At 36.7% G+C, this 27756-nt stretch overlaps 2 protein-coding genes and 1 long non-coding RNA gene across 3 annotated transcripts; 2 read left to right on the plus strand and 1 right to left on the minus strand.

The window, feature by feature from the left end:
• The first annotated feature begins 356 nt into the window (after positions 1-356).
• LOC135680020 (anthranilate O-methyltransferase 3-like) lies at positions 357-2030 on the plus strand. The gene is made up of 4 exons (XM_065194002.1): positions 357-599; positions 680-1084; positions 1173-1445; positions 1569-2030. The coding sequence occupies exons 1-4, from the start codon at positions 372-374 to the stop codon at positions 1932-1934; spliced, it is 1272 nt and encodes a 423-aa protein (XP_065050074.1). The 5' UTR covers positions 357-371; the 3' UTR covers positions 1935-2030.
• Positions 2031-4817: 2787 nt separating this feature from the next.
• Positions 4818-23412, plus strand: LOC135679249 (peroxisome biogenesis protein 5-like). Its single transcript, XM_065192776.1, has 15 exons — positions 4818-5150; positions 6572-6703; positions 6779-6959; positions 9192-9385; positions 9757-10008; positions 12787-12909; positions 14662-14832; positions 15097-15287; positions 15546-15795; positions 16590-16674; positions 21129-21238; positions 21520-21744; positions 22287-22352; positions 22802-22896; positions 22987-23412. The coding sequence occupies exons 1-15, from the start codon at positions 5028-5030 to the stop codon at positions 23063-23065; spliced, it is 2277 nt and encodes a 758-aa protein (XP_065048848.1). The 5' UTR covers positions 4818-5027; the 3' UTR covers positions 23066-23412.
• LOC135679250 (uncharacterized) lies at positions 22984-26818 on the minus strand. The gene is made up of 2 exons (XR_010515190.1): positions 23957-26818; positions 22984-23868 (listed from the first exon to the last, which is right to left on the minus strand). It is a non-coding gene; the product is annotated as an uncharacterized LOC135679250 (long non-coding RNA).
• Between the last annotated feature and the right edge of the window lie 938 nt (positions 26819-27756).

The following is a 27756-nucleotide window of genomic DNA, read 5'->3' on the forward strand; positions in this document are numbered from 1 at the left end:
CTTCCAATAGCAGCAAGTTTATGAGATTCCACGTGAATAATGCTAGGGATACGACTGAGGGAAAGAACGTTCAAACCTCTATTGCGACGGGCAAGAATTTGACTATGCTTCCGTGTTAATGTTGACTTTTCTATAGCATTTTCTTTTCCAGATTAATCATAATCAAAAGCGTGTTCCTGGTGTGACTTGTAATTCCAGTAACACCTTTCGTGCTCATGCTGATGAACTTCTTCTGATCATACAAATACATGGGAGGAAGAAGAGTGACTCCATGTCCAACTGGCTGAAGCTGACGACGGTATATCAATTGTGGCTGTAAGTGCTGCACCACAACACGCAACTTCCAAGCCACATCACATGCTTACAGCACGATGACTGATGACGTGATAAAGTATATTATTATTGACGTCAAAATTGAAGGTGAGAGAAATCACGGTCTATATATATGTATTGGCCCTGTGGCTTGGAACACAGCGGCTGCCAAGCACGAGAAGCTCTTAAAAGACAGAGATAAGAAGATGGCCATCAAAGTAGAGCAAGCCCTTCATATGGTTGGAGGAGCCGGAGAAACCAGCTACGCCACTAATTCCAGACTTCAAGTTAGTCGTCTTCCTCGAAGTAGTGTTATTAGTTGAATCAATCTTCGGTTTACTGAGTTGCTTACTGTGTTTGTATTCAGGAGAAAGCGCTTTATAGAACAAAGCCCATATTGGAGACCGCCATAGCTGAGTTGTACCAGACGCTGCTCCCTGAGAGGATGGTCGTCGTCGACCTCGGTTGTTCGTCGGGTCCGAACACCTTTCTTGTGGTCTCTGAGGTGCTTGGCATCGTCGGCGACCTACGTCGAAGACTGGAACAGAAGCCACCGGAGATCCAGTTCTTCTTGAACGACCTCCCGGGAAATGATTTCAATAATGTCTTCCGGTCTTTGGAAAGATACGAGAAGAAGATGGAGGAGGAGAAGGGGGACCTGCTCGTGCCTCATTACGTTGTGGGCATGCCCGGCTCCTTCTACGGGAGGCTTTTCCCGCGTAACACTGTTCACTTCTTCCACTCTAACTACTGTCTCATGTGGCTCTCTCAGGTCGATCACGACTGTGCTTTCTCATGTCATGCTTGCGGTGTTGCACTGTGTTGATGTTCTACTACTGATCATGAACTATGTGTCTTAGGTTCCACAAGGTCTCGAGAGTGTGCAGGGTGTTCCGCTGAACAAGGGCAACATCTATATTGCAGAGAACAGCCCACCCCAGGTCGTGAAAGCGTACCAAGAACAACACCGGAGGGACTTCTCCACGTTTCTCAAATCTCGTTACATGGAACTAAGCATCGGAGGGGGAATGGTATTAACATTCCTAGGAAGAAGAAACAAAGAGCCAGCCAATGGCGGGCTAAGCTATATGTGGGGACTATTAGCGGAGGCCCTTAATGCCATGGTCTCACAGGTACGTATACCTCCAATCTTCAACTAGAACTCCTCAGCGTCGTCATATCCGATCTTTTCTGTCCCACTATGAAGCGGCAAGAACAAAACTGACCACCCCGAGTCATGTGTCTATTGAATTCAGGGAATCGTATCAGAAGATAAACTGGACGCCTTCAATCTGCCAATATATACACCCTCAATGCAGGAAGTGAAGGCAGTGATCCATGACGAAGGTTTATTTGATCTGGAACAAGCACAGATTTTTGAGTGCAACTGGGACCCGTTCGATGACACCGACGACGACGATATCGTATTCGACAATGTACTGAACGGGAAGAACGTGGCGAAGTGTGTACGGGCTGTGTCGGAATCCTTGATCGCACATCATTTCGGGGATGCCATACTCGATGAGCTATTCTCACTGTATGCCGACAAGGTTGCGAGGCATCTCCTCAAAGAGAAAACCAAGCACACCGTTATGGTCATTGCCTTGAAGAAAAAAGCTTGAGAGCGGTGAACGAGCATGCACGCAAATTAATACAAGTATGTATGTATCCTTTAATGCAATAAAAATGCGTACGTGGTGAATCACCGCATTTGGTCAGTATGCTGGCATGTATCGATAACATTGTCGCCAATAAAACTTAGCTCTGCACCTAATTAATTTGTGGTGGCGATTTGCTTCGGAAATGGCAGGCAAAGTTGTAACTTCAGATTGATGACAGACTTTGCCTCACCTCACCTAAATCTGATTGATGACAGACTTTGCCTCGACCACATGCCAGAAGGGGGATAGCAGAAGGGCATGTTGTAGACAATCAAATTCTTACGTATGAACGCGTTGAACAGAATTCACCACATCACGACGGAACTCTCAGTCGACATTTCAGTGTACGTATGAACACGCTGAATCAACTTATCAGAATGACAAGACGTTTGACGGAGAGTGACATGATTGGATCGTCTATGTCTCAAAATCATTTTTCAGTAGTTCAATATCTCGAGTCATTTCCGGAGAGGTTTAAAAGCCGCTTTTTATGATTATATTATCTCATATTTTTATAAAATAATTTTAGATTAAGGTAATAATTTTGACTATGTTTGGGAATATATTTGAGATATATATTAAGGATCTAATATTTACTTTAAATATAGATTAGCATTTAATAAACAAATTTTAAAAAAAATATTATCTAACTTGGATGTAATTTTATATCAGAATAACATTAGTACTTTACGGTACTATTTTTTTTTATTTATTTGAGAGTGTCATGCCACTTTATCTAAAATTATAATATTATCAAAATGATTTAGCGAGAGATCAATATAATTTATATTTTATATAAGATATTATTTATTTATTTATTTATTTAAATTTTATATTTTTATTTATTATATATTTGGGCCATATGAATTTTTTTTGGTAGGATTACATGCATTCATTTATTTATTTATAATTTACTTATTAATTTCTATTATATATATATATATCAGAATTTGTTGTACATACCACAAAAACACAGGACGGCATAAGAGTGAAGAATCATCGATTAAGGACGTCCCTCGTGTTGCACTCATGTAGTAAGTAAGTCCTTGTAGTGCAGCACTTGCATCAAAGAGAAAATGGACTTCATTTTGCATCCACGCGCCTCACGACGAGATGCATCAGATGATTGCGGAAACAAATGTGACTCCATCATGGCCGATCGAGTGTCGACCATTGATGCTGAAAAGGATGGCATCCACACAACTCTTGCGTCGCCTATATGTATGGTCCTGTTGCCCTCTACGTGGTTGGAGGAGATGGGCACCATTCGACGACTCCGACGTCGACAAATATGGCAAACTGTCTACGCTGATGATGGAGCCCTCATTTTCGTGTTAGGTGTAAGAAGACAAACCTTAAGTTTTCATGTCGAAATATATACATTGTAAAACAAGAAAAGTGTGAGAAATTTACTGATCAAGAATAAATATAAACAATAATGTGACGAAGAGAGAATCGTTAATCCTTGTAATCAAGAGTATAATGATAATATATTATGATGGTTTCTATGATGGAGAGAATTTTTTTTTTTCTTTTTTGATATCTTCATTTCTAATATATCGTTTCTTGTAATATAGTGATAATATATTATGATGGTTTGTATGATGGAGAGAATTTTTTTTTTCTTTTTTGATATCTTCATTTCTAATATATCACTTTTTGTAATATAATAATAACAATAATATATTATCATGATATTAGATGATCCTTCTTCCTAATATTTTTTTTTTCTAATATCTTTATTTCTAATATATCCTTATGAGACGATACTTCCGCATTAATCTTGGATAGAAATGGAAGAAAGTGTCGATGATTCCAATCGGTAAGAGTGATGATGAATGAGAAAGGACATGTAACTCATTGTTTTTCCTAAATGAAATATCATATTAAACATATCGATAAGTTTCTTTGGTGTTGTCATAATATACAATCGAAGGTTCAGAGAGAATGATAAAGAGTTTTTCTAGTAACGATTGAATCTAACAAAGCTTGATGACTATAGAACATCGATATATACTAATGCATATCTTCTCGAGTGACGAAATGTTGTTTCTCAAAACTTCTGAATTGTGATCAATAAATACTATATATAATATTTTGACGAACAGAATCATAGCTAGATTGATAGAATCATAATAATATATTCTTATGGTTGCAATGATTGAGAGTATCATCATAATATATTATCGGTAATCGGTCTTCCTAATATGTTCTTTCTTAATATCTTTATTACTAATATTAGGATGCCATACTTATGAATTATTGAGATACGATAATGTTACCAGACGCCTTCCATGAGAAATCTAATTACACCGTATTAGGCATTGCCTTAAAGAGAAAAGCTTTCGGCATCCTGTTTGCAACGAAAACACACACAAGTCATGGGCATTAGTTCACCGGGTGCAATATGGGCTCGGCCCGACACGGATCGGGCCGCAGTTGATGGGCGTGGATGGCCCACCTCGAATTTACTCTTGTCGTCATCGCGGCTCCACCACGCGCGCTCGCTCGCTCGCTCGCTCGCCCGCCCGTGTGATCTTGCTGTGGGACCCACTAGCTGGTGATGGACGGTCTCGAGACAGCTGTGCGTCCCCCCTGCAGAAGACGCCCAGCACACGAATCCAGCCTCCCTATCCTTATCCAATCACCAGCCGTGCATCTATCACTTGCTCACGAGATCAACCGTTCGATCAGCATCCTCGGGCACTTGCAAATAGGTCTCTTAAGGTAAACCCAATATATGATCGCGATGAGAATTGAGTCGGTGAGGACCAACCAACCCAGGAAGATGACCCGACTGCTTCCGTCTTCGCGGCGACAATATAAAAGTGTTATTGACTTATCATATGTCTTGCCAGGGGAACGAACCGCGGTATCTCTCATCGCATCTCATCTCATCTCTGGTCCCGTGACGTTTCCAAGAAACCGGAGAGGGATTAGAGCTCGAGAGCTTTCGTCGCCCTCCGTCGAGTGTTTGGGGTTTTCTTCGGATCGAATCGAAGAGGAGGGCGCGAAGGGGGCAGGGAGGCGGAGGCGAGAGGAAGAGGAAGAGCGATGGCGATGAGGGATCTTGTCACCGGCGGGGCGGCGTGCGCTGTCCCCGGCACCGCCGCCTCGTCTTCGAATCCTTTCGGCGCCCTCGCGAACGCGATTCTTGGATCGTCATCCAAGACCCAGGTCCCCCTCGATTTCTTCTCCTCTTTCCTTTGAGCTATTTCTTACCCTTGGCGTTTGTGGTTCCCGAACTAGTTTGGTGGTTCATTTTCTTGAAATCTTTGTGTGTTTGCTACTCGTATCGGAATCGAACTGGTCCTTTGCACTGTGGTTCTTGGTTCATTTCCCCGAAAATTTCATGTTCGTTTGGTGTTCTTGTCGGAATTTAACTCGTACTTTGTGGTTCTTTTTTATATATCCACGTGTTGGACTCCTTCTCTTGTAGTTTGCCTTGTAAAAAGTTACTTTCGTACTTGAAGTTCCTCACTTCTTTGAGTTGATCTGGAAATTGGGGTAGGGTCAACATCGCCCTTTGCTTTCTTCTAAATAAAAATTGGCATGTTTGTATAAGTGATGAAAGTAGTCTAATTCCCTCCAATATCTGGTAGCCCTAAATCTAAAGAATTGTTTCCCCTCATAAGTCCCCACATAGAACTTTTTGGGCATAATCCTTTAACTCTTCTCGCTAATTGGATAAGTGGCTCGATTTGCATTTTAATTCTTGTTTTGTATTACGGAGAATTAATGGTGTTAGTAATAAAGGAAAAATTAGTTTTAGAGCGCAAGCTATCATGTCTTGGTCATATCTGGTGTGAAGTTTTAGAAGGCACCTCGTTTTTAGTCTTGCAACTTATCTACAACTTTAGAATGCATCCGGTGGATGTTGAAATGATATATAGATTCTGTAGCATAAAGCCTCCAAATTAACAGCAGTAGATCTGTAGGGTTGTGTTCAGCAGCATAAGTTAAGCAAATGCATAGGCAAAACAGTTGTAGGATAAATATATAGACACACACGATTCATTTTTATAGAACTAATATAATCGTGAGGAATACATCTTCACACAATTGTGTGATGCTAAAAATGTTTGTGAACTACCTAGTGTTGTTCTTGGTGCAAGTGATTAAATCTTGTTTACAGAACTGTATACGTCAATTTTCATTTCATAATTCTTTATTTCTACATAGTATTTTTAATAAGTCTGGATGCATTGTAATGGTGGATATGGGAAAAACTATATATCTAGACATTTTGATCTCTGGGCCTTGTGAAGATCCACAATTATCAAATGTATCGGCTCAGTGGTTCACAGGCACATTTAGCTAGTCCCTTTCTCCATTTATTTCTTCATTAATATGAAGTTCAACCTATTTTGTTAAGACAAGGATCATTATTGTTCATATATATACAAAATTAGTAGTAAACATTGAACTTTTTTACCAGTTTGTCAGGCGTCTTGTCATATCTGAATCGGGAAACAAGTGCTTTGTGATGTAGCGTATTTCAGTTGATGGCCTTTGGATAACTGAGATATACTTCTTTTACAGTCTATAATCAATTATGCCACCATGTTTACTGATCCGATGGAAGGTATGCTTTGTAGGAGTTGAAAGGATTACCTGGATCAGCAGTCAATGTGCCTGGTCCGTCGTCCGACTTCAGAACTGGAGCTCCTTTGACAACAATTCCAGGCTTAGAGACTGAGGGTCAACAGCATCATCAACCAGTTGGGCAGGTTAGTTCTTGTTTTTTTATTATTTCTTGCTCATCTTCTAGATGCTTTGCTAGCAACACTGACCTTCAATCACAGAACTATGAGTTCCTTGCTGGTTTCCGCACTGCTGACCATGGGGTCCTTGCTGATGCTTGGAATGAAATTCATCAACCTCCAGCTCTTCAAACCCAGGGTGGAAAGATTGAAGCTCAGTTCCAGGAGTTTGAACAAATCTACAATCGTGGTGCTAATTCTATGCTTCCACCAGCTTGGGATGGTATGTCTAAAAGCTGTTCTTTCAGATTTTGGGTAATGGATAACATTGTGTGTTGTTCTTTGGAGTAAATTTTAATTGTGTTCTTACTTGAATTATACTTGCAACAAGCAGTTGAGCATGTTATGCGACAAGAGTCTTATTAGTTCATCACTCCTCAACACATGATCTTGTTCTTGTGCTTTGAAGGCTCTTGCTCATTCTCTCATTTTGATAAAGTAGTTGCTTTATTTTTTTCTAATGCTTGCTTAATGGAGTTGTTACTTTAGGTATCTGTGTATGCTCTCTGACCAATTTGCACATATCTCTTGGCAAACTGTGCCTTTCATGTTATTGCCAGTCAGTACTTATTTCCTCTCATGGTGGTAAATTGTTTAGTTTATCAGGACAATTTCATGGGTTAAAAGTACCCAAATGCCATTTGTGAAGGAAAGTAAATGGTTAATGTGTTGTTTATTTATTTATTTTTATCTGCAATGATTCTATCATGTTGCTTGTGATGAGAGACCTAGATGGATCTTTTCCAAAATGAGCAAGCAGAAGTTGAATGCGTGTTGTTGTATTAATTCCTTCATTTCAGTGCAGTAAGATCTAATCATGTAGAAGTCACCTCCTTTTGTCAAACCTTAGTTAGTGTCACATATACAAACTTGGCCTAAGATCAACAAAATGTAGGCATTCATAATTCATTATTTGGTCTCCTTATACTCGAGACAGTTTTGAGATTGGAAGAGTTTTTGGCTTGGTAATCCACGATGACAGAAGTACTGGCATTGAATAAGTTACACAAAAACGGTTATTTTGGCCCTTATTCATCATCATAATGCTTGTGCTTGTGTACACAATTTTCCAAGGAAAGGATTCTTCTTAGATTATTTGCAGCAACCTTCCAATATATCAATGCAATATATTTTATGACTGCTCTTTGTGCAGAATCACCCTACCACTAAGTTTATTAAATTACAAAACCATTTATCTGTAGACCCAGGAAAAGTTCTACTTGGATGTGTTCCTGTTTGGATGATTCATCAAACTGCAACAACGTTCAAACTTCAAAGTTTAAAATGAGACTGAATGCTAAACACACACATATGTCAAATTTTGCTAGTTTCAGGTAGTGTTTAACAATAATTGTTGACAATTTAGTAATCATTATAATTTGATTGATAATTTTGGCCTTTTTTTTATCATTCTAAATTTGCAGATGTGAAAAACAGTTGGTAAATTTATATATTTCACACTGTGATTATTATTGTGACTAGTGAGATGAGATTAGTTGTGAAAATATTTGTATCCTATTGGATGGTAGTACCTCATACGAGTTTGACTGAGTGGAAGACGCATGGAAATAGTTTGTCATGTTAAGATGCTTTGGGATTTTAACTTTCTTTACTCACATATTTAAGCGAATTCATAAGGACACATTTTTCACAGATTGTGTTAATTAGGGTGCTAAAAAGCGGAAAATGCTGAGCTCCAATACTTGTGTTATGTTTATGAACACAAGAAAATCCTACAAGATGTGTATCTCAAAGGACTGTACAATGCATTCCTGTTCCTCCAGAAGCAAGGAAGGATCCTAATTCCTCAAATTTGTGACTAGAATAAGGTGTCAGTTGCAATTGAAAGCATGAGGCTTGATGTCCCATGTCCTGAGCTGCCCAGGCTTGCTTTGTCATTTTAGTGCCCTTAGCTATGTGTTGCTGTTGCTGGCATGCACTTGTTTGGATTGACATGACAAAGATCAAATAATGTATGATTACAACTTGTGTATACCATGCCACCCTTATGGAAAATAGTTGCTCTATGAGTCATTTACTTCGTCAACCTTTTGGTCCTAACAGTTTACATATAAGAGTTGCTAATACTGAAAATATTAATTTTCTTCCAGTTATTTAATTTTCATTTGACGTACAAAACTCAAAACCCCATTTCATATCCAGTTATTAATTTTCTTCTTTCTCTATATTTGAGGTTATTTTTATTTTATATGTATATGATTAATTTGATTGCAATGTTCTTTTCTTAGTTATTGAATCTTTTGCTGATCATGCTTATAACTAATTTTGATGCTTGACTTTTGAGCAATGCATATACAGAAATTGGTGCGCTTGCACAAATCATCTTGAGCTTTTGATGTTACACTAGGACCTTATTAACTAAAATTGTGAAACAAAAAGAATATTCAAATATACCAAATTCATTATAATGTGTAAATAAATCTTTTCTTTGCAGGGCCACCACAAGGAGTTTTATCTAGATTTCTCCACTCCTTTGTTGATAGTGGTCGTGCAGGTGTTCCATTTCGTCCTGCAGCATTACCAGTTCTTGGGTTATCTGAAGGTGACAAACAATGCATACGTGACCGTAGCTTCATAATGGCACACCATATTTTTGCTGATAAAAGTGAAGAGTACATTAATGCACAGGTAATTGCTTGAGTTTCCTTCTCTCATTTCATATATTACAACAATGATGATATTGATGTCAGTTAGGTTTATCTTTCTTATCTATTGTGAAGTTGATTATTCTTGATTTTCATTCCAATTCATGTTATGCAGATAAGTTTGCTTGTCATATTCTCATTTAGATAATGGCATTAGGATGTTTCAAATATCCAGTAGTTGCAAGCTGGATTTGTCTCTTTTCCTCTTTGCATAGCTTATATTATCGAGATAAGCTTCAAGAGAATTTCGTTTCGTTCTTACCTTTCTTTGTTCTGCATTTACTGTCCAGCACTTTCAGTTCTGTGCCTCCAATTTCTTTGCTCATCTAATTTCTAACCAGATATCTTTTCCAGGTAAATGCTTTGTTACACTCTCTAGATATTGATGGCAATGAGCGGCTTAGGGGACCTATACGTGGATCATATCCAGAGCTGGAGGAATATTGGACTGAGTCTCAAGGTGCCTTAAGATCTGGGATGCCTAATCCTGCTGATAAATGGGTTTCAGAATTTGCTCGACAAAGGGAAAATGGAGATCCAGAGGCATGGGCCCACTCCTTTGAACAACTACATGGCAACAATGGTTGGGCATCAGAGTTTGAGCATGTAATGACTTTTGCCAAGTATATATCTCTATTCAACTGATCTTATGAACATTCTACTGCCAAAAAAGGATGTTGCCGAAACTTGTTAATAGTCACAGAGCTAAATAGGCATAAAAATTTCACGTCTCTGTTATAACATCACATAATGGCGATTGAAGTCATATTGACTTTGTTGGGGTGTTTTTAACGTCAGAACTGTGGTGACTGCACTTTCGTTAGAGTTTGGATTAATTCCACTCATTATCTGAAGTTTGATAATTTATTCTTAAAATTCTTTAAGAAATGTGGTACGCTAGGGAAAATGTGGGTAAGGAAGACGATGGCTTTCACCTTTTCATGGGCTTGAATTGGCATACCTGGACTCTCTTCAGAATTACTTGAATTAAGACATTTGAAATTGATGAAAATTTATGTTTTTGTTCTTGCTTATTGATGGTTTCTGCTTTGCTATACAGCTTACAGTCACTAATTTGTGTTTATTTTCTTATACTATTTCTTGCAGTATCTCTTTTCGTTATATCATACTTTCCTTTGCTCTAATGCTGGGTTATTGTCACTTAATTACATTTTCTAAAATGCATGCTCTAGGGGTCTCAACGGACCTTGGCACCTCTAATACCTAACCTGAATCTGACGTCTCTTTGTTGCAAATCACTACAGTAGGATCCATTAATAATCATGTATTCCAAATATTATTGGGTTTTTTTTGGACATAACTAGATAAATATCTTGAATAAGAAAATCAGAATTAGATCCATTAGATAGATATAATTTATATTAATGCAGCAGTTGTTTGTGATGTGTATTATTTATATTAAGTATTGATTGTTTGTGATGGTTGTTCCACCTATGTTGTATGCTTTAATTGCCTCTTTGTTATGTCAAACAGTTCTGTATTTTTAACTGCTTCACTTTACATTTCATGTTGTGTTGACATTAGACTGATGTGACAGACACATTGTGATGACATGGTGTTGATGTGATATTGATGTGTTACATAGGTGTTCCAACATGATACTGATGTGACTTCAATGTGGCATCAATATGGTGTCATTCTTACTTGTGCGGGGCTCAATTCAAATATGGGTGCAACCATGTATAAGCATGGCGCACTTGTCGTACCCATACGAATAATGTGGGGCCCATTCGCATTCTGTTATAATGGTTCCATTTTAGTTATAACAAGATCATTATGTGTAAGCAATATGCATGTTAGTTCTGAGCCAAATCTCTTTCGGAATGTGATCTATAATTCAATGGTAATTGTGTCTACACCTTTGTCTTTCTGAGATTTTATTTGGATCCTTTGTCTACATTGGTGTTAGATATGGATCCAAATCTGAGCTAATGACAGCTGACTCTATTATGACTTAAACATGTTGTCTTATTAACTTCTAGAATTCCAGATTGATTTTAAATTACTAGAATAACCAATTCTAAGACTCATTATTTTCTTTTTCAGATTCGTGTTCAAACATTCTCTGTTGCTGATAAATATATTACACACAATGTTCTAGAAAGTATTGGTTCTTTGTTGATAAATCTTGTGTATTTGGTCGTACATGAAAATGCAGCTGTATATACAGACACATATGCCTTTGCAACAGCATATGCAGTCTGCATATGTGTGAACTATGATTGAAACAATGTTTTTTAGTTAGACTGGAGCACCCATAGAATTTTTTAGGGTGATTTGGTCTTTCACATAATAGGATTTACATGTATATGAGCCTTGCTCATCAGATCCATTGCATATCAGGTCTGCTAGAGGTGACATCACCCAGAATATTTTTTAAAAGATAATTTGGTCTAGCTAAATATCAAAGTTCATGGTTTATGTTCGCCTGCATATCTGACCTTGTGACCCACATAGCTCCACAAGAGGCATGTATCATTTCAAGAGATAAGCATGCCCACAGCATATAGTAATCTATTCATTTTTTGAACAAGTTCTTTCTTATTTGTACCTGGTCTATATTTCATGAATATTTTAATACAAACCACACATGCACCCACATACTGGCATATGCTCTATGTGGTAGATGGACCTCCCGCTCTACTGCAGCTGCTTTATGAACATTTACTAGTTTCCATTTTGTTACAATCTGTCAAGTTAAGACAGACAAATTCCTCTTAAGTTGACATATCCTACTGCAAGTTTCATGGTTTGTCGTTGCCACTTGTCTAATCTGGTTTTTCATGTTGTACCCTTAATGTTTGATATCATTTCACAAGAAGTTGAATCAGTTTGCATCTGACCATTGAAACTGCCAAACATTTGCAACCTTTGTGAACTATGATTGCCTGTAGAACTCTCATCTGCTAACTGACCATCTTATTGGTCTTATTGATTGTTTGGCTGTAGGCCTCCTGTTTAGTTAATAAAGAATAGATTATGTTGTTCCCAAGGACTTTTACATTAGTTGTATTCTCATCAAAACTCATTGAGTCCGGGATGAACCCAGCTATATATTTATCTCAGTCAAGGCGAAGGCCAAAGGAAGTTTAAATAGCCATGTTTATATAGTGATGACTATACTTAAACTATCGGCACCTAGGCTGATTAATTGAGAACAATGCTAGAGGTGGCTTCTTACAGTGTTCGATAAGGTAGATGACCAATACTAGATAATTGTCATGCTTCACTTCTGTTTAAGCATTGACTCATATTTGCATATTGTTATCCTTACTCCTTTAGCATAGAACTGCATCAGATAGTTCAATGCTCATCTTTATTTGGTTATGTGCTTAGCCTTCACAGTTCTGTTTCTGCTTGTAGGAACAATCTCAGTTGGCATCGGTTGGTCAGGTGAGAGGTGCAAATATGTCTCATATAGCAGCCATGGAACAATCACGTATGCTTGCACATACATTAGCACAAAATACTGATCCAAAATTTCAGGTAAGCAGCTTTATGTATGATGCTGTTATTCAGACACAAAGTTGCAGTTCTTATTGTTTAATATAATTTCTTTTCAGTAAGGTCATTGCATATACATAATAATAAATGGTGCACCTTCTCGTAAATCTTAAATGTCTTTTGGGCTTAGGTCCCCTGAACAGCATAAAAATGAGTTCATGATGGGGCTGGCAACAACTGAGATCATATGAAAGCTGATAACAGGCTGAGCCTTGGCTTGTCTGTATAACAACTTGGCCTGATCCAACTGCTTAAAAGGCTTGATCCAGCTCAAGCCCAAGGCAAAAAGCATTAGTTATAGGTCAGCCTAGCTTATATAAGAAAAATCCCAGGACTGACATATCCTAGCTTAATGACTCGAACATATATTTCATCCACCCTAAAAATGGACCATAGGAGCAACATCTCTGTTCCTCTGTTATGGCAGCACAGGAGAGCACCGAGAATGGCAACTGTGGTTTAGAACTCTCATCACTTCTTTCACTGGGGTGGAATAGGCTTCAGGCAGGGATACTATGGCAAGGATGATAGTAATATAGTGTGGTTAAAAGCAAAGGAGTCAAGGAACTTTTGGGACAAATTAAGGATGCCCAGTTGGGTTTGGCGGGACAGGGTTCACAGACCTGATAGCTGCTGAATTGGGAAAATGAAGAGGGTGCTTGCCCTTGTAGGAATGGGTTGTTCCAGTGGATGATATGTTTTCAACAATGTATATTCAGCTCCAAACTAAGGGTTAAAATTTGTAGGAATGGGAGCCATAGGAGCAACATCTCTGTTCCTCTGTTATGGCAGCACTGGAGAGCACCGAGAATGGCAACTGTGGTTTAGAACTCTCATCACTTCTTTCACTGGGGTGGAGTAGGCTTCAGGCAGGGATACTATGGCAAGGATGATAGTAATATAGTGTGGTTAAAAGCAAAGGAGTCAAGGAACTTTTGGGACAAGTTAAGGATGCCCAGTTGGGTTTGGCGGGACAGGGTTCATAGACCTGATAGTTGCTGAATTGGGAAAATGAAGGAGGGTGCTTGCCCTTGTAGGAATGGGTTGTTCCAGTGGACAATATGTTTTCAACAATATATATTCAGCTCCAAACTAAGGGTTAAAATTTGTAGGAATGGGTTGTTTCAGACTTTCAGTGTATTGAGCCATGTTGACCCCATTGTATTGTAATGATTGTAACACCTCCAATTTAGTCATATATTGAATATTGGAGGAGGTTTGAGCTGTTGTGACAGACAATCCAAACCAGTGGACCCACCAAACTGATTCTGAACCTGTCAGTTTTATTTTATATCAAGTTAACTTTTCTAACATATTATTTGAAAGAATATTGTTCATACTGATTTCTATCCATTTAAACTGCCAAAACTTATCTGGAATGATTAGAGCTCCTGCATCCAGGGGCTGAAACTGGAACTAAAATCAATAGTATAATTTCTTTAATGTTATCCATAGAGGTCAGTTAAAATACTCACTTTTAAATGGATATCATATTCTTGTAGAGCTTTTCACATTAATAAATGGCAAGAATCTCAATATATCCCAATGCTCTATTTGTTATTGTGAAAGATGTTGCTTTACAAAAAATGGCTGGAAAGGTCCATATATTGACCCCAAATAGTTGGGACAGTGTAACTTGTTGTTATTGTTGTTAGTTTATTTGTTGTCATTTTTATATTATCTCCAGTTCCCGTAATCACCTGATTGCATTTGTTTGCTTGTCTTTTATGTAAGAACTCAAAGTTCCTCCAGTTTGTATCAAAGATGAGCCGTGGTGAGCTAATAGTTGATGAGAATCAAATCAAACCAGCTACTGGTTCCGTCACTGATAATTGGGCTGATGAATATCAAGCACAGTATAATGCTGGTTCTAGTACTTGGGCTGATCAATTTGTGCACCAAGACGTAAGGCTAATTCAGCTCAGTCTCTAGTTAACATTTCTGAATAATGAAAGAAATATTATGCCCCAGTGCAATTTTTACTTCCTGCTCTCATCCAGTGTGTAAAATCACTCGTTATTGGCTGTATATTGTTAGTGATGACAATCTAAGCTTTTTGAGTTTCGCTTAGGTTAACTATTTTCCTTAATAGTAGCAAAGTGTTTGTGGCTTGTATTTAATTACTACCCTCTCCTCATTTGCTGATACTAAGATTCTTGTCTTTTTCAGCTTCCACAAGGAACAGATAAGTGGGTAAATGAGTTTGTTAAGGAAAATCAGCAGCAGGGAGTTGATGATCAGTGGGTTAATGAGTTCTCCAAATTGCACGTCCAGGACTGGGCGGAGGAATTTGGACAGCAGGTTGCTGAAGGGGCTCTAGGAGACAGTACTGCTGATGATTGGGCAAATACGTATGAAAAGTAAAGTTACTTCGGATCCTTTTGCTATTTAATTTTTTTATATCTTTAAATCTGTTACAGTCTGGAGGTTCTTACTATCTGTTTTTGATATAGATTCTGTTTTTTGAATTGTACTTTTAATATGTGTTTTTATTTTTTTACTACTGTGCTTCTAATCTTAAGACATTGGTTTTGGATGATCTTCTTTTTTGTTATACCAGAGTCCTCTTTTTTTGAATCATAAATTATAAAAAAAAAGTCATTTTGTTCTTTATGCAGTTTCTTGGATGAACAACTGTTGGCTTCCAAACAACACTCTGGTGCTTCTAGAGGAGTTTATGTATTTTCTGATATGAATCCTTATGTTGGACACCCCAATCCTTTGAGGGAAGGGCAGGAGCTCTTCCGCAAAGGCCTTTTAAGTGAAGCTGTTCTTGCACTAGAGGCTGAAGTATTGAAGAATCCTGACAATGCTGAAGGCTGGAGGTTGCTTGGAATAACACATGCAGAGAATGATGATGACCAACAGGTGATAGTCTTACCTTTGAAGGTTGAATCTGTATATAGCCTTTTGCTTGACATTTGCTTCCTTTTTCTTTTACTTTAATTGTCTTTCTTTCACTCTAAGTAGAACACAAAATCCTAGAATTTGTCTATTGATGAATCCCCAATTGTTTAATACTTACATTCCACATTCATGTATTAAATTATCTGTTAATGGGTACATCTAGTTAAATAGGATTAGTTGTGCAAAGAGAGACAAGGATGAATTATTATTCAAAACAATGACAAACAATGGTTTGTTTTGATTAGTGATATTACCTTCGACAGTGTTAAGTACAAACAATGGTCTGTACTTTTTGACTTTTCCCCTTTAGAAATATTCATATGTAGAGCATGTCTCAGTGCATGTATTTCCAGGGTTGATGTTGAAAGATGTAGTTTAGGTACTGCTGTTAATTATAGGAAATCTCCCCCCTTTAGTATCTGATGGTAAATGATATTTTATAGGAAACAACATGAATGTTTATCATTCTGACATACAGCAACTTAACTAACTAAGCAGTTTATCTTTTTCGTTAGTGTCATGAAATTTGATGGATCTTAGCAGTTTATTGCAGTAAAGGAACTGAAATATTGATGAACAATTAATGTGAATTAAAATGCCTCCCTATTTATTTCCCTCATGACAGGCTACTTAAGTAGTTTTTTTAATCAAACTAGTTTTGTGTCATTGTTTTGAGAGGAGGCAAACAATATATCATTGTCATGACCTGAAATATGATGTTTTGTGTTAGTTTTTCGGTCCTGTTTTTGTTTCAGGCTATAGCAGCCATGATGCGTGCTCAAGAAGTTGATCCCACAAACCTTGAAGTTCTTCTTGCTCTTGGTGTGAGTCATACCAATGGTAAATACTGTCAACTTGTACCTGTGGACTACTTTGACATGGTTATTACTGGGCAACTGATACTCAAATGTTCAGCTCTTCCTTCCTATCAGTGTATCACCTATATCATCTTGTCTCTATTGTACATTTTTATTATGGTATTGCAGGATTCTATAGTATTCATCTGCTATTAATTGCATACAGTTATAATCATTATTTATTGTTGATTTTTGTGTTATCATGAGATATCCCAACATCATTATGTGTGCCAAAATATAAAAGGCTTTTTTTGTGTCCTCTGTCTAAGTTATTGGAGTAAAGATGATGTTTGGTTTGTTACCCACTTGTAAGGCTACAGAAAGGACTAATAATATATTTAAAGCCTCACTAGTCAATAGTCACAATATATCTGTTACTCATATAGTGAAAGTTCTATCAAACTCAATGTGCTGATTTTTTTTGTTAGTCCTTGGACTGTGTCAGCTCATCCTATCTTAGTGATAAACATAGTTTGGTGATATTTTTTCATTTCCCTTCATCTTTGATTTTTTTAATCAATTTTAGTATCATATGAAAGCATTCGCTGATGCCTGCATGAGCCTAAACTTTGTAACCATGAAGCGCCTTATTTTCATCTAGATCTTTATAGCAGGTTCAGATGGCTTAACCATGTTAATTAAAAATGTACTTTGGATTATTGGAATACTTGGTTTCATTTTAAATTCTGATGGACACAAATGGCAAAGTCATTTGTTTAAGATTTTCAGTGAATACAGAGTGACATAATTTTCCAGTTGCATGACCTCTCCTTGTTATGCTTCTTTAGAAGCCTACTTTCTCTGTTCTATCATCAATGATGCTTATTGTAGCATTGTGGAGCATCTCTTAAGTTTGCTTTCTAGGTTGTTTATCTTGTCCTATAACATACACTGATGGCAGATAGGTCCTGGACATTTGTTATCATAGAATTCATTGTATACTTTGTTGTTTCTGTAACCTTATATCTAATGTTTAAGATTGATTTGAATATCAGTGTTGCTTTTAGTTATTTATGAAAAAATGTAACTTCTATTGAGTCATAGTGGAGGATGCTTATTGAAGGGGAAAAGAGAAAATTGATTTAGTCTGACCAGAGCTGATCTTCAGAAGCCGATAGGAATAAGTGCAGGAATAAGGTCATGTAACAGACAGTTATTTATGGCACATCCTGGTAGAGTTATGGTTATCTAAGGGTTGGATAGAAATGGTGTAAACAACATCATGATTTAGAAGGTTTTCCTAATATATGATTAAATAGTATGTGATTAAATAGGAAGGAAGATAGTATAATAACCAGATTTTTGTCCAAGTCATTTGAATTTAAAGGGATACCTAACAGATTTTTTTCCCCTTCTGGTTCTTTTTATTTGTATTCAGATTAATAAAGCATGGTTAGGTCTGTGTTGACTGTCTTTGGACCAACTTTTAAACCATGTTGGGCAGGCTTGGTGTAGTTACTTTGTGGCACACGTTCTCAACTTATGAACCTAACTATGCTGCCTCAAGCAATATCAGGGATGTGTCCTTTAGAAATCACAAGGGTTTATCCATGCTGCTTCAACTTTACAATTATACTGAATTCTCTGCAGTTATGCGAACTATGCTTTCAGCATTCAACTTACTCTTGACATGAAGACACCATAAATTATGTTCTGAAATCTGTTGTGTTTTGATGTTTGTTCATGACCTAGAAAGACAATTATATGTCTCTGAAAGGGTAAGATATTACTGCCCAAATGTTTGACTTTATTGTCTTGAAACTGATATGATTATCTCTTAGCCAACTTTTCCATTAAGGATGAGGTTGGTTTTGATTAGAATGTAACCGGAATATTTATAAGACAAAAAGTGACCAGGGAACCTACTGGTGAGTAGGTCATGTAACTGTTTGTCAGGAACTTCGCCTGTTTATAGAAGGAACCTTTCAATTCCTACTAAAATTTGTTAGTTAACTCATGCTTTTTTCTTTTCCAACTGTTTCTTTGTGTATTTGAACTTATGAATTTTAACGTCTTGATGATTTTAAGAGACCTAAGACATCCTGAGGTACCACTGTAACATAAGCTTAAGCTGCACCAAGTCGGGTAGATCTGACCCGTCATTTAGGTCTTTTACTTGAAGTCTCATTCTTCCAGGAACATGGAGGAGCAAGTGTCTTGGCCTATCATAACATGCTTTGAAATTTCACTATATAGTTAGCTTAAGCAAAACTCCTTGGATTGTGATACCAGTGAGGATGATTGTGATGCTGACAACTTTTTCTATCATCTACTATTATTTGCAGTTGAGTAACTCTACATAAGCCAATCATATTTAAGTTTGTTAAGATAATCCAAATCCACATTTGGCTTGATTTACAGGTCTTGAATTGAATGAAACTGTAATCAATTTAAATTTGCAACATTCCTCTGGAGGAATACTTTGTAAATACGCATAAGTAGCTCTACAACATTTTTATGGTATGTTAGGAAGTGTTAAGCTCCAAAATTTGTTTAATGTATATTCAAATATCCAAGATATAAAGTGGTTCAGCTCCAAAGCAATTAGGATAGCAAGATATAAAGCTTATGATAATTTTTATAATAAATTAAGTACTAAAGAAGGTGAAAAAGATATATATTGAATTGCTAAAGCTAGGGAAAGAAAGTAAAAGGATTTAGGTAATATTAGATGCATTAAAGACGAAGATTGAATAATACTTGTTAATGATAACGAGATTAAGAAAAGATGAAGAAATTATTTTTATAATTTATTTAATGAATATTCCACATAGGACTTCGATCTAATGATAAATAATCGTGGTAGATTTTTAATAATCTAGATTTGTTTGTAAAATTATAGCTAGTTAAGTAAAAAGCACATTAAAGAAGATGAAAATATTTAAGTATGAGACCTGATGGTATCCCTATTGAGGTTTGAAAAAGTTTAGGGGATAAGGGAATAGCTTGGTTAACTAGCTTATTTAACAAAATTATGAGATTCAGAAAGATGCCTGATGAACGGAAATTTTTTTTTGTCAATTTGCAAGAATAAGTGAGACAAACAAAATTGTCCAAATTATAGAGGAATTAAAATCATGAGTCATATTATGAAAGTTTGAGAAAGATTTATCGAAAGTTGGATAAGGTTTGAAACAAATATCTTTGAAAATTAATTTGATTTTATGCCTAGAAGATCAACCATAGAAGTTATTTATTTATTAAGATAATTAATGAAAAAGTATAGGGAGAAAAAGAAACATTTGCATATGATTTTTATTGACTTAAGGAAAATTTATGATAGGGTTCTCTAGAGTTTTATTATTGGTGGGTTTTGGAAAAGAAAGGTGTATCTACTAATTATATTAATATTATTAAAGATATGTTTGATATTGTATCTATTGGTGCTAGAACTATATGGAGTGTATTTAGTAAGTTTCCTATTAGTATAGGACTACATCAGGGATCCACATTAAGTGCCTAACTTTTTACATTGATAATGGATGGATTTATTAGTCATTTACATGATAGACCCCTTGGTGTTTGTTATTTGTTGATGATGTTGTTTAAGTTGATGAGAGTCCAAGTGGAATTAATTATAAACTTGAGCTATGGAGACAATTCTTAGAAATTATAGGTTTTAGATTAAGTAGGACTAAAAATAAATATATAAGATGCAATTTTAGTAATTCTAAGAATAGACAAGAGAATATAGTTAAGTTAGATTGATAAGAAATTCCTTTGAGTAAAAGCCTTAGGTATCTTGGATCAATTATTGATAAAGATATTATTTATATAGTAAAAATAAGATGGTTAAAATGATGAGGGGTATCTTTGAGATTAAAAGAAAATTTTTATAAAACTATTGTGAGACCAATAATGCTTTATGGATCTGAGTGTTGAGTGTTGGATAAGTAAGAAACAACATATACAAAAAAGTTTATGTTATCGAAATGAAAATGTTAAGATGGATGTGTGGATTTACTAGGAAAAATAAGAAAAAAATATTTTTATTTATAAACAATTAGGTATTGTTTCGATAGATGATAATATGAGAACAAATAATTTAAGATGGTATAAACATGTGCTTAGGAGACATCTAGATATGATAGTCAGAAGAGATAAAATAATTAATGCTAGTCGTACGAGTAAAGGTAGAGGAAGACCTAAAAGGATTTTAATAGAAAGATAAATAAAAATTTAAGTATTCTAAATTTAATTAAGCATATGACTTTTACATATCTCAATGATAACAAAAGATCTATGTTTTCTTAATATTTAAACTGTAGAAGAGAATTTTGCCTTGTGGATGATGACTCTTTGTCCACTGTTTTTTTCCACTCTTGCAACTCTTATATCTTGAAGATTCTGGTGAAGGGAAAATCAGCAGTATCATTGAGATTAAATACGCCTTCAAATTTTTAATCTGATATGTGTTCTATTATTCTTCAATTACAGAACTAGAGCAACCAGAGGCATTGAGGTATCTTTACAAGTGGCTCCAAAATCATCCAAAATATGGAGTTTTAGCTACTCCAGAGCTTGCAGATTCTCCATATTATGGTGATGTAAGTATCTAAATAATTGCTGATTTATTGTATGTGTTCTTAGTTCTTAGATTATGAAACAAAGGAGATGCAGTAGAAAACCATGTCTTCTCACCTGATGATTCCAGAATATCTGTGACAAGTACTGCCGATAACTAAACCAATACCAACAACAATCATTTAATAGTTTTGCACCACTGTAGTAGTGTCCCATATCTGCTCTAGATTGGTGCCCAGGTTGGCCTCACTTATTTTTTTGAACTTCTTACATGCAAAATAATTATTCCCATTGGTGATATCAGGTTGCTAGGTTGTTCAATGAGGCAGCTCAAATGTCACCTGAGGATGCTGATGTCCATATAGTTCTTGGAGTCTTGTACAACTTGTCGAGAGATTATGATAAAGCCATAGAGTCCTTCCAGACAGCATTAAACCTCAAGCCTCGTGATTACTCTCTCTGGAACAAACTTGGTGCTACCCGAGCAAATAGCATCCAGAGTGCAGATGCTATACTGGCATACCAACAGGTGGGTCAATTGCTTGGCCATGTTATGCATCTATAGTTGATTTATTCATAAGGTTTAGTTACTTAATCAGGTGTTCTTGTTGTTAATGTTGCTTGGTCCCACCTAATAGTCTCGTATATGTACTGAATAATTTATAGATATTTTTCTTGCTCTATTTGTGAGGCATATATTTCATTTCATTTAGGGCTAACTCATTTTGCATGGTCTTAATTGCATGCATAAATGATTCTTCTTGGATTACTTCATAATCTTGGTCCTTAAGTTAATTGTTTGTGCAATGTCACCGGCTTGACTGGCTTACAGATAAACTCAATTCTTATGTTAGGAGAGTTTTGCTCTTTTATTTGATATCAAATCCAGAGTGCAGAGTGTTACAGAAAATATAGCAAATCCAGAAAATGATGTAGCAGAAGACTTTGAATAATCATTGTTTGAAAATAGAAAAGCACCTAGTTCTTTTATTTTATTCATATGGTCTTATGCATTTATTGACTTTGTTTGTGTACTAACGTTTTCCTTTTATACTTGCAATTACTTTGTAGGCATTAGACTTAAAACCCAATTATGTTCGTGCATGGGCAAACATGGGTATAAGCTATGCCAATCAGGTATGTTTATTTGATATCAAAAAAATCATAAGCATTTTCCTTATGCCAGATAATAGTTTTTTTTTCCCTCAACAGAAGTCTGTGTACCAAAAGTTGGGATTCAAATGATAGAAAAACAGATAGTGGTCAAATTTTGGTTTATGACCCATTTATTTGTGCATTTAGTTGCATTGGCCTATCATGTTTTGAGATATATTGGCAGAATTAGAATCATATTAGCCACTAAATGGTGTTGTAGAAGTTCTAAATTACACTCTCAGGAACAAGTTTAAATTTACGGTGCTTGTCTTCTACCCCTTTATGAAAAAAAAGTTTTACTTGAGGTGATGATGAAAAAAAATAGACCAAGAATTGTCGTTTTACCATGTGAGCCAAATTGTTTAAATGAAAACTAGTATAGTTCTAACTTCTAAGTTCATCTTTTCCTTGTTTATCTTTTCCTTGTTCAGGGTCTATATGAAGAATCTATCCGGTACTATGTTAGAGCGCTAGCTATGAATCCCAAAGCAGATAATGCCTGGCAATATTTGAGGATTTCTCTCAGGTATGCCACAGAAAATTTCTTAAGCATAAAATAAGCATTGGGGAAAAAAAAATTCAGTTACAAAGAATTATTGTACTTCCATTTTCACAGCTGTGCATCTCGGAATGACATGTTTGAAGCTTGTGACTCGCGAAACCTTGATATTCTTCAGAAAGAGTTTCCTCTATGAAACTGCTCAGATGATTTGACTAGAACTTCTGATTTGGAAGGCAAGATGAGATCCGGTGGGGAAGTCTTCACTTGGTAAGAGGACTTTTCTTGAAGGAACTTTTCTTATTATAGTCGATGATTTGTAAAGAGGTTGGGCATCCCACGAGCGAAACATGTCAAAGGTGACACCTGAAGAAGGAATTTGATTGAGCTTTTTAACCAGAGCTCTCAACAAATTGTGGTTTCAAGTTGGACAAACCATGGTACCACATACAGAATAATTTATATATGCGTCGGCAATGAATGGAGATCAATAAGTTTGTATCTGCATTAACAAATAAAATTGGGTGATTTTTGTTTTTTTTATTTTTATTTTTTGTCAAATGTTTCATGTTTTTGTGTTTTCATAAATAACCTTTCTTCCCCTACCTCACCTAGAGGTGATGTCGTTCACCCTTTCTTGCTTGTCGTAGTTCATCATTTATGAATTTCCTGCCTTCTCCTTTATTTTCAATTTTATCGTTTTTTTCACTTCATCCCTTTTACTCCCCCCTTCATCTCCATCTCCGCTACCTCCATCTCTGCAGAGCTGGGACAGCCAAAAACAGAGCCTCTCCTGCCCTCTTCAATTGTTTCAACCTTCTGGGCTGCTCTCTTCCTCCGTTGTCTTTGGCTCACCTTGATGACGGTTATATTCTGCCTGTTGGTTTCCCCTGTTCTTTTGGTCTTCAATGCTGAACTCAGAATCACGTCCAATGTGCTTTGGACGTGAATGAACTCTAGATGAGTGGTGTTGCTGATGATCCAGTTATCATTGGATTCCTATATCAATTTTCATGTGTCTAATGTGAAAAGAAGGAAAATCAGATCGTGATTCATTGTCCACAGATGAAATAACCACATTGCTAACCTGTTAGATATTTGCCCAAACCTTGCTGTGTTCCAACCGGCACTTCAATGTCATCTGTAGATCTCAAATGTAGAGTCTATATGAGACTAATGGCTACTACTTTCCCATGAAATATTGTCCTACAGCTCATCTTTCATCACCATGGAAAAGAAACTGTTATGTTAGCTGGATTGAACAACTCAAACTTTTTCAGGGGTGTTTTGGGTTCTCACCGGCTTGTGAGTGATCCATTCATCAGTTCTGCAAGAGGTAACATCACCCAAGCAGTTTTAAAGGGTTACCCAATCCATCTAAAATTCTGAAGTGCAGTAGCCCCCTAGAAACGTTGTCCAATTGACCTGACATTTTTCTCAGAATACATCAATACTGAGAAGTATTTCTTAAAGTATATCAAGTGTCAAGCTTCATTTCTCCAAAACCATACTCGTTTGGCCACATCAATGGACTGTATACTCATGGAATGAAGTAAAGAAGGCGCTTCCAGACTTCTCTTTCCCCATGATGAGAACTATATATTCATGGCACTACATATCTGTTCTTGGTGCATGTTGAAAATGACAGGGTTTACAGGTTGAGATTTCAAAGATAGAAGTAGAGAAAATGGAGAAAGAAGAAAGAGGAAGAACAAAGATTCAGAGAGAAGAAGATAGAGCAATGTAGGCATAGTTATGGTTCTCAAGTTTAAGAGGAAGAAATAGTATACTGATGCTATTCTCTAAGTGTATGTTTAGAATTTTATAATTTTTCTCACCTTTCAAGCATGCCAACAAGAAACTTCTGATATTTATGAAAATCACGGAAGAATAATAGTTTCTGAGTTTCTGTCGTGGCCATTTTATTTCGGACATGATCTTTGCGCACATCCAGAGGAGTATAGGCTTACAATTTAGCTCTCTATATAATTGAGAAAAACTTAGAACACTTAAACCCTGGGACAATTCAGACATCTAAAAAACATGCCAGTCCAAGGATCCACAAAAAAGGAGCATATTACTTCAGTCGCATATAGGAGTTGGAGCTTAAGATGATACATGAAATGTCATGCTAAAGACTATATAACACAGGGTGAAAATCTTCATTATTCAACTATTTGATGAAGTAACAAGTCCAATACATCTCTGCAAAATGAATGCCTTCTCTTTTCTTCTTTTCCTCCAGAGTGTACTTATGATATGTACCAGCCACGATAAGCCAACTTTCTCTACTCATAATAAATTCATATATGTATTCGTTGTATATTCACATATACTTATTAGGTTTCATGATGGCAGAAGTGGGAGATTTTGAAAAATCTTCTGGCATAACCAACATGAAAAGGGTCCTTTAGTGTAGCTCACTAATTATAGAGCAAAAATCCCAGAGTTCAGCTCATAGATTATGCCCTGAACTTCTCTTTCATACTTAAAAACACTTTATGTCAAAGTAGACAAGAAAATTCCTTCCATATAATAAGTCCCTTGTTTGCACATGAAGTCCCTAAGGCAACCTCATTCTTATCAAGATAGTCCTAGGTCATTGTCATCAAATAAAGAATTCCAGTCACAGTTAAATTAATGCAGGTGTTGCATTTAATATTCCATATCTCCTAGAGTGTAAAGATTTTCTAAAATAAACTATTACTAATAATTACAAAGATACATACATGTATGACCGATATATTCTGTAGACAAAACAACAGTATATTCAATGTCAATTGATGGTCCAAAATAGAAATATATGGCTAGCCACTGACCAAATTTAACACAGAAACAGATTCCATGGAACGCAACAAAGTTGCTCATTCTTATCCAATATAATTGGAGATTACTGTCGCCAAAGAGAGATCTCTTCCATATAAATCTTAAGTGATATATCTTGAGCAACTTATCATCTGAAACCCTCAAAGATTAAACCATGTGAGACCTATCAACTAGTTGCAAAGTTCAGGTGTACCAGCATGTCAGAATAATATCATGTCCTCATGTAAGATGAACCAGCATGATTAATAAAGCTACTTTTTATGTAACTGTTATTAGGTTTAGCCAGCTGTGATATAACAAGCTTCATATGACATGCACGCACTTCAAGACTTTCTTTATTAGGAACTGGCCAATTGGAACTATCGATACACTGAGAAAACATGAAAGGGTTTTCCGGCTTCATAAATTATAACAGGCAAGAAAAGAGTTAAACTCATTGACTGGTCATAGTCAAAGGAATAATAAAACAAGGGGCGTGGTCAAGATTCCATATGCTCGTGTATATTATTCGAAGTTGTAATAGTTCTTTGTCAAATTCGTCTAGACAGTTATTAGTGAAGTACACAATAAATCCATGTTGAAAAATTAAGGTTCAGTTGATGCCTAGCAGCATCAAACAACATGTGATACCCCATCCTTTTTATACTAACTATCAATATATCTGATGTCAAAAATGAATAACATAATAAACCCAAAAAGAATTGTACCTTGGAGGAACTAGCCTCGGATGCTGAGGTACTGGAAGCCACCGCTGGTAGTTCTTGAAGCGCCTTGGAACCATCGGAGCTCCCCTTCCCCACCGTCAACCCTGACTCCTAGAGGAAATCCAACCTTTTCTGTCTCCTAATCCGATCCAAAACCCAACCAATAATACAAGATCGGAAAACAAGAATCCAAGAATCGAAGAAACGATCTCTTTTCATCAACAAATCAAGGAAACCCCTAATCGTAACACCAAGAAACCAAATACGGGAAGGGGAAAAATCTTTTTCTCAAACCAATCAAGCGAAACCCTAACCGTAGCACCAAGAAACCAAAGATGTGGAACGGGTGCGTACGGAACAAGCCCAGCCTGTCCCTGGAGGAGAAGGAACTCGGAATTCTCGCGCTCATCCTGGATCTACTTGCGGAGCTCCTCGAGCTTGCGCTGCTCGGCCTCGTGCTTCTGCTCCGCCTTCCACACGTTCTCGATGTTGCGGAGGCTCCCTGCGTGCCATCCGTTCTTGTTCAGAAACTTCAATGCCATACCCTCCTCCTCCAAGAACCTCGATGTGTCTCCTCTTCTCCGACCATTTTCTTGCCCCTCTTGATCTCTTCTCCCCTTCTCTCTTCAATTTGGAAGCGAACGGAACCAAGAATTAGAGATGGACAGACAATACATACGTTGGTGTATGTATATAAACAGATTCAAGATTCTGTGCTTACAGTAACCTGACGAGATATTACTCGCTCCACATCCTCACCTACAACTTTTGTGGGGCCAGCTTTTCTCCAATGATAGGACGGATAAGCTTTTTGGTGGACTAACACGGTGTATATATGTAAACAGATTCAAGAATCTGTATAAACAATAAAATAAGAATCTGGTGAAACTTTACCCGAACATTACCTGCCGTAGAGTTTGTGGGCCCACCGTTGTCTCCAATAACATGACAGAGATGTCACGGTGGGTTAATGTTCATGTGTATAGATAAACAGATCCAAGAATCTGTGGAAACAATAACGGAAACCTGCTGATGATGTACCCGCTCTCGCACACTGTCTCATAGTTTTTGTGGGACCGCGTATTTTTCCAATGGAAAGACAGATAGAGTAATTCTGCGGGAAATTGCGCGGGTTAAAATAACGTATCAAATAAAGGAATGCTCTGTGGTTGACTGTTGGCCGACTCGTGGAGAAATACGTGTGGATGTCCTCACTGGGCCCCGCTGAATAGCGCCGAATACGCTTTCTTCGTGTACTTAAATTGAGTTTGAGTGCATTAGTATGGCTGCTGCGTCACAAAGTTCAAATAATAATAAAGATATGGGTGGAACATTTCTGCTAATGTACTTAATTTCC

Source organism: Musa acuminata, chromosome BXJ1-7 (assembly GCF_036884655.1).
Source record: "Musa acuminata AAA Group cultivar baxijiao chromosome BXJ1-7, Cavendish_Baxijiao_AAA, whole genome shotgun sequence".
Classification (NCBI taxonomy): domain Eukaryota; kingdom Viridiplantae; phylum Streptophyta; class Magnoliopsida; order Zingiberales; family Musaceae; genus Musa; species Musa acuminata.